This window comes from Vipera ursinii, assembly GCF_947247035.1.
Source record: "Vipera ursinii genome assembly, chromosome: 4".
NCBI classification, from domain to species: domain Eukaryota; kingdom Metazoa; phylum Chordata; class Lepidosauria; order Squamata; family Viperidae; genus Vipera; species Vipera ursinii.
Genome location: NC_139514.1, coordinates 30,024,429 through 30,032,750, shown reverse-complemented (window position 1 = coordinate 30,032,750; position 8,322 = coordinate 30,024,429). Strand labels below are relative to the sequence as shown.

The following is an 8,322-nucleotide window of genomic DNA, read 5'->3' as shown; positions in this document are numbered from 1 at the left end:
GAGGCAGTGGGGTGTGTGAAATGGTATGTCCCTGGCCATTCCTACCACTCTGCGCTCTGCTCACTTGCATGTAAATTCCCTTTTAGCAAGCCTTGATGAAAGGAACAATCTGCAAATAGGAGCCCTGGCATCAGAGAACTGTCCTTCCTCCAGCCTCTGAATAATGGTCTCTTTTTCCTCAGAAGGAAGTGTCTGAAATTTATGGATTCATATATTTATTTCTGTGAGTAACTATAAGGGAGCATCCAGTAAGACTGTTTATACACACCCACTGCTTGGCTCAGTTTGACAGCAGAACTACTGGTAGAGTCTACACAGACTGTAGGTGTGCAGACAGAGTGGGGTCATATGGAGTTGATCTCCATATGGAACGCCGGTTGGTGAGACTGCTGCTGTTTCAGGCAGGTGAGTGCCAATGAAATGTGAAATGATGGAAGTGCTGGTCTAAAAGAAATGCTGATCCTTTCCTCCTTCTGTTTTCTTCATTTAATGCTAAAGATTAGCATTACATGAGCCTTACATTGCTATATTCAAGTGAAGCAAGGAAGACATGGATAGTAAGCACACTTTTTTCATAGTGTTTTCAGTCATGAAAACACTTCATGATGTCATAACTTGTTTGAGCATTTTAATAATAAGGGAATAAGTACATTTGTTTTATTTGTAAATGAAAACTTGCAAACTGAGATAAAGACTTGTTACCTGAAGACTGTACTTATTCCAGTTAGGTGGGTGTCACACCTAAACATTTTATTAGACAATTAAAACCACTTTGCTGGAACTGGTTAATAGGTATTTCAGCAGAAAGGCAAATAACAATTCTCATCACTGAATATATCCCCCACCTCTATGTATTTGTGTCTCTTTAAACATCACTGTACCTATTTTTCTATCCTCTTACAGTGATGTTATTGTAGAAAGGTTCATTTCATATGTAGGCTGAGGTGGAATGAACAAATGTCAGCAGAAAAAAATGTTGTTTTAAAAAATGACAGTCGATAATATCAGATACTAGAGACATTGATTCCAAAATGTTGCATGCAGGTTAATAAACCCAGTAAGATGTGGAGCTTCTGGTTCTGGACTTTAACATCTTTAGTTCTGAATAAGGTTGCACTCCCCCAGACAAACCTGATGCACAGTCTGGAGATTCTCCTGGACTCATGACTCCTACTCAGTGAGCAGCTGGCAGTTTTGGCTGAGACCCATTGCAGCACTTTGTGTAGTATGACAGTTGCACCCTTTCCTGGATTGGGAGTCCCTACACTCCGTCAATTAAGCCCTGGTCATCTCACACCCGGACTGCTGCAATGCATTTTACATGGGGCTAACGCTTGAAGAGTATCTGCAAGCTTCAGCCAGTGCAGAACACAGCTGCATAGACAGTTCTTGAGGTCCCTAAGATGACCCATGTAACATCGCTGTTCCGCAAGCTGCACTGCTTGCCACTTTGCTTCTGGGTACAAATCGAGGTATTGGTTATCACTTTTAAAGTCCTTCATGTCATGGGTCCAGGCTATCTAAGGCAGGGGTCCCCAATCTCCAGTCCATGGACCACAACTGGTTCGCGGCATGCCAGAAACCGGTCCACACAAACAAGTGAAGCCCCATTCATGGGATGCAGGCAGCACACGAAACCATGCCACCTCCAGTCTGCAGAAAAACCTCTCTCTTCAGAACTGGTCCCAGGTGCCCAAAGGTTGGGGGGCACTGATCTAAGGAACTGGCTCACCCCGATGGGACCTGCCCACCTGCACTAGCAGAAGGGAGATACTGTGAACCCTGTCAATGAAGGGATTTCGGGAGGAAGGGTCCAGTAGAAGCAGCTTTTCTGCCATTGCTGCAACCCTATGGAACATCATGCCCCCTGAGGTGAGATTCACACCCACCCTTTTGACCTTCTAAAAGGCCTTGAAGACCTGGTTGCACCAACTGGCCTGGTGCCCTAATTGGGGCGGGCCATTTTTGGGGTAACTAATGGATTGCATAGGGACGCGGTGCTCAATGGGTTAGGACGCTGAGCTTGTCGATCAGAAGGTCGGCAGTTTGGCGGGTCGAATCCTGAGTGCCGCGTAACACTAAGCGCCTGTTACTCGTCCCAGCTTCTGCCAACCTAGCAGTTCGAAAGCACGTAAAAATGCAAGTAGAAAAATAGGGACCATTACGGTGGGAAGGTAACAGCGTTCCATGCGCCTTTGGGGTCTAGTCATGACCACGGAGACGTCCTTGGACAAACGCTGGCTCTTCGGCTTTGAAACGGAGATGAGCACCAGCCCCTAGAGTTGAAAACGACTAGCACGCATGTGCGGGGGAACCTTTACCTTTAATGGATTGCATAATACTCCATCTCCTCCCCGAATGCACTTTGCTCGTTCCCTTTCAATACTAGTCAATTTTATTTTAACTGAATTTTAAATTTAAATTTAAGATCCCTACTTATTGTTTTAATGTTTTATATAGCATTTTATTTGAATGATTGTAAGCTGCCCAGAGCTGCCTCTGGAAAGATAGCTGACATATGAGTTTAAAAATAAAAAACAAAAGACCATTACCACAAGGTATTTAAAATTATTTGAAGATTTCTAAACTAATGGACTTTAAAATACATCAGTCCAAACTCCAGAGTTAAGAAAGATGAAATTATAAGAACCCTTATAGACCAACATAATTCCAGATATTTTTCTAAGAGACTATTTAATAATCTTTCCAGGTAAAAGAAAAGGCCTTCTCTGAATTCTTAAACTGCTAAGGTTTCAGCAAAACTGCCTTGTTGAACAAATACTGTTACTCAAAAGCCAATTGTGAAACCACAGTATATAAAATGTGAAACCATTTTGAAATGATACTTGGTTTTGAATTTAACTGATGGGTGGCTGAAATCAATTAAAAAAGATGAAATTCAGCCTTAGTTTCTTTTTAATTCTTTGGAGGCCAAAATCTGTGATTTGCAATATGTAAAGATTCACAGATTGAATTCAGTACTAATAATTTATCACTTTGCCTATCTTAATATGGATATAATTCTTTTAAAAATTAATTCTTTTAAGAAAGAACTATATTGACTATTGGAAGTTTTTTTCCCTAGGCTTTGAGATTCTACATACACACAAACACATACACACTTACACATAAGAGGGAGAGACAGAAACATGCATTTTTCTAGCAGTGAGAGTAGTTTTTTTCTCTGACTTTTCAGCAATTCTGTAATATATATATCCATATGCTTTAAAGTTTTAATGCTTTAAGTAGAAGTAGAGGTAGAAGTAGACTCTGTATAAGCGTATGCCTGCCTGTTATGACTCAGATGTTGCAACTGTTACTGAGTTATTTATTTTCTTCTTACAACAAAGTCATATATACCGTATTTGTTTTTAGTTTTAGAATTAAGGTTGAATACTGTGTAATAAAAAGAGAATAGGATATTTTCAGGCATGTGTATTTGATAGTCAAGAAATCTCCTGGGGGAAAAAGCAAGTCAATTTTAAAACAATTCTTCAAGTTGGAGTTTTGATTTTGTCTTGAAAATATGCCCAAGATAAACGGTAAAGAATTCTATTCAAATCAGGAGGCTGAAAGGTTGCTCTTTCTACTTTGTTGTGTTTCCCATTCATTTGCTGCACGCCCAACATGATTTTAATTTTCATATTCCTTGACAACTCTGCAGGCTAAAATTAATACACATAGTTCATAACAAATCTTGTTAGATAGACAGTATATTCATATTGCCCATAAGGACTCCCCTTGAAAGTCCTGTTTATCTTTCACTATCTGGTGCAGGAAGGGAGTTTGTTGAAAGCTATTGCATGGGGGGAAAAAGAAGTTGGTTCCTCCAAAACAGCAATCTTGCTGTGCAACTTTCTGCATGTAGGCTTGCTTGAAGCCTTGAGCAATACTGAGTACGTAGATGGGCAATTTGCTTTCTGAAAGAGCTGAGGGGTAACACCAACCCAAAGCTTAATCTAAACTTCCTCTATTTTCTAACCGCTATCCAACACTCCAGCCAAACACAGGCATAATGTATATATTTATGCAGGAGCACATTGTATAAAAAGAGATAAAGCAATTATTGTATGGACCTACTCAAATGCAGTAAAATCTTAATTTCTGCCTTTGCAGTATGGAATGGTGTTCTTGGAAAAAAACATTTTGTGAATAAAAGAGGACTCATTGAATTATATGGAACCGTAAAATGTGGTACAAGCCGATTTTCTTTGGCCTATGTAGGTTACGGATGCTATTGTGGCCCAGGAGGAAATGGATGGCCTAAGGATGAAACAGATTGGTATGTACGACACTTCTTTCTCTGTTTCCATTACATTCTTCCACTGAATTAATCCCATTCTATTTAATACACTTTAAATGAGGTCAGATTTACTTTGAGACAAAAATATATGGAAAAATAATAGTATAATGTGATAAGAAAAAGGGAAGCAAATAACAAAATAATTGTGAGCACTCAGAAGAATAGCATGATATGATTAGTCCAAACCTTCTCCTTTATTATGCTGGATGACATCATAATGTTGCTAAATTGAAAAGGCAATAGAAGAAAAGGTATGACCATGTGATCTCTTGCTGCAGTGGAACTAGAGCAGTATTTATTTTCAATTATTACACAATGTTTTCTCCCACATATATACACGATATGTATTTATGAACATCAAACCACTGTTGCTGTGTTTTCCTAAGACACTTCAGAGACATGGTTACTTCTTAAAGGATCCAGACTACGAAGAGCTTCATGGAAGTACTTGATTGGGCATGAAAATGTCTCACACACCAGAGCACTGTAAAACTAGAGATAGAGTTTCACACTGCTGCACATTCTGCTTGATGTTCAGGGCTTACCTCAATGGTATTAATCAGTCTTTGTTGCTGAAAGGTGCTGCCATAGACATGATTGCTGTTATGATTTTGCACAACAACAAGGCTGTCACCCCATAAGAGACAGATATAAATGGACTTGTCAAGACAATACTGTGATATGTGGTAAGGTACAACTTGAATCTCATTATTTTTATTTACCTTATCTCAGAGACGCGCAAGCAGATACAGATGTTCTAGAGGTGAAAAATTCAGCTTTAATTTTAGAATATCCTATTGGTTTACTCAGCGAGAAAGGTTTTCTCTTGGAAGATTCATAACACTGCTTGCTAGCAGACTTTATTTTAAACAACTTTAATGCTAACAAAATTTCTCATAGCTGCCTAAAGATTCAGCTTACAAAAATACAATGTAATAGTAATTAAATTAAGGGTTTCTCTGGGCTAAAAGTGTTTGTGAAAGGGTGTTGATTTTAATGTTGGATATTTTAATTAATTAAAATACAGCAGTATTTTCTACTATCCTGTGTCTAGTTAGAGCAGGGGTCAGCAACCTGAAACAGTGAAAAAGCCACTTAGAACTGGTTCCCTCACAAAAGGAAAAACTGTGAGCCGCAAAAAATGTGTGCGCATGCGTGTACCTGCGCAGAACAGGGTTTGACTGAAGAGTGGAGCCAAGGCAAAATATGCACCTACCCTGCACATTTGAATTGATTGGTTGAACTTTTTTAGTCCCTTTTTTTTTTTGGACTGCACATGGCAGAGGACTGGGAGCAGCAGGAGACGGCTGAAAGAGCCGCATGCGGCTCTGGAGCCGCGGGCTGCAGACTTGTGAGTTAGAGTATCATTCTGTTGTCTCCATTTTGCTAAGGCTGGTGCTAGGACATGCCAGTTCTTTTGTCCAGGCCACTACTGGACAAGAAAGTTCACACATATGACTTTAACTTAAAGCAATTTGTGTCTTTTTGTGGAGACTACTGGTGAGGGAAACGGCTATATTGTGTATTGAATACAGCTATATTTATTTATTTATTTAATTGGATTTGTATACCGCCCTTTCCCGAAGGACTCAGGGCGGTTTATAGGGTAATTAAAACAAGAAATACAAAAGCATACTGTCTTGTACTAACTTTTAATCAAGCTGTTTGTAGCATGTCGTACAGAAGGGCAGCAAGAGTTAAAATCCTTTGCCCACTTAGTGAAAAAGGTGTTTTCTTTTTCAAACTTCGTATTACTCATAAGTTTAGATTTCTGGAGAGTCACCTGTTGTTGAGACCCTGCCCTCCTGAACGACTCTCTTGATTCTTAAATTCCAAGCTGAGTTTTCACAGAAAGGCCTAGAAAAATGATTGCTTTTAAAAGAGGATGAGTGTGATAGGGGTTTACAAATAAAAATGAACATGGAGTGTACAGTGCATTGTTTTAACATATACATTGAAAAAGATATTATGTAATTGTTAGATAGTATGGGCTAATGCATATTTATTGCACCCAGCCAATATTTTAATCCCCAGTCATGAATTTTGTTTCTTTTTAGTGTCCAAAATGGCCTTCAACCAGTATGAATTTTATTATAACCATTTTGTGATGTTCAAATAATTTCAAACAGAAAAATCCTTTATCTTTTATGATTATACATCTTAATAAATGCCAATTTCATAGATAAGCAGGACTACTTTGTTTTTGTGCTCTACTTCATCATAACCAGCAGTAGTATCTTTTTCATTCCTTTTTTCAGATGCTGTTCTAGACAGATGTCAAAACATAATTTGCCACTGCGACAAAGAAGCAGCTCAGTGTTGGAGATATGCACCATTCAATAAGCGCTATGCCTTCTGGCCAAATTTTCTTTGTGGCCAAATATATCCTTTATGTGGCTACAGGCATTAATAGATTTGTATAATAAACAATTAAAAACTGTTGAGTTTTTTTTTAATATTACAGTGTTTATTTGCACATTTTTCAACCTAAAGGCTACAGGTTTCCTGATCGTTTATACTTTTCCAGCTTCTGAAATTATGAATCATACTTTGGACTACTGCAAATATCTAACAAACGGTTGATATCAGCAGAGGAATCTAGAATTCCTGCCCTCTAATGATCATCAGCCAGATACAGAGGGGCTCCAGTGTTGCAGAATCATTTATTTAGAAATATATGCAGTAGGTTTTGAAAATGTGCATATGAACATTTGTGTTACTAAAGTGCATCTACCAGCTTAAGCTAACATGAAAAAATATATGTTCACCATATATTCCATTCTGTTTAGAAAAGCAATACAATTTTACACAAATATCAAATCTTTTTTTAAAAGGAGGCCAGTAAGAGAAATCAGTACATCACAAAAAAAAGAGAGAACGGGGACTGTAATGTAACTTCAGTGCAAAAGTTAAAAAAAAGAAGCACTTTCTTTGCTAGTGAACAATTCATTTTATATAGTATATGTTTTTGTACTGTAAATTTAATGCTTACTAAACAGACCTACAGAAGGATGACAAAATAGCCACGTGCAATGTGAAACTTTCACAATGTTTAACTGTCAGCAAAAAGAAATTTGAATTTGTAGTGGGCAGTTGCGACTTGAGCCTGCTTAATGCTCCTAGCCTGGGGCTGCAAGGCAAAAGTGATTATTTATTTATTTATTTATTTTATTGCATTTATATACCGCCCTTTCCCTGAGGACTCAGGGCGGTTTACAGGGAGTTAAAAATCAAACATACAAAAGTTAAAAACCAAGTTAAAAAATATTAAATCAACCCTGTACTATTAAAAACCCCAATTAAAATAATTTTCTCCTCAGCCTGGGCCCGAGAGCTCAAAGAGCCAGGTCTTCAGGCCCCGGCGGAATGATCGGAGGTCGGGGGCAGTCCTCAGCTCCACCGGCAGCTGGTTCCAGAGGGCAGGCGCTCCCACTGAGAAGGCCCTATCCCTGGGTGTCACCCGCCGGCAATCTCTTACCGGCGGAACCCTGAGCAGACCCTCCCTGTGAGAGCGCACTGGGCGAAGGGTGTTTGATGCTGGCAGCAGGTGTTCCCTCAAATACCCCGGACCCAGGCCATGTAGGGCTTTATAGGTAATAACCAGCACCTTGAATTTCACCCGGAGGGCAACCGGAAGCCAATGCAGCTCGCAGAGTAGAGGTGTTACATGGGAGTATCGGGAAACCCCCATTACAACTCGCGCGGCCGCGTTCTACATTATAATAGTAGAACTGCAATACAGCAGTTAAAACACTATCTATCTATCTATCTATCTATCTATCTATCTATCTATCTATCTACCTATCTATCTACACACACACACACACACACACACACACACAAATGTACAGGTAGGGGTACCTTGCTCAATAGTAGTAACTGAGAGGGGTCTCTGAGTCCTAGTGGACAATCACTTAAATATGAGCCAGCAATGTGCTGCAGCTGCCAAAAAAGCCAACACAGTGTTAGGCTGCATTAACAGAAGGATAGAATCAAGATCACGTGAAGTATTAATACCA

General features: G+C 39.2%; 1 protein-coding gene across 1 annotated transcript; it reads left to right on the top strand.

The window, feature by feature from the left end:
- Nucleotides 1-365: 365 nt before the first annotated feature.
- Nucleotides 366-6,713, top strand: LOC310640402 (phospholipase A2-like; the record flags this gene model as incomplete). The annotated part of the gene is made up of 4 exons (XM_083362611.1): nt 366-405; nt 4,117-4,282; nt 4,883-4,989; nt 6,562-6,713. 4 exons carry the CDS (start codon nt 366-368, stop codon nt 6,711-6,713), a joined length of 465 nt encoding a protein of 154 aa, XP_083218737.1.
- Nucleotides 6,714-8,322: the final 1,609 nt, after the last annotated feature.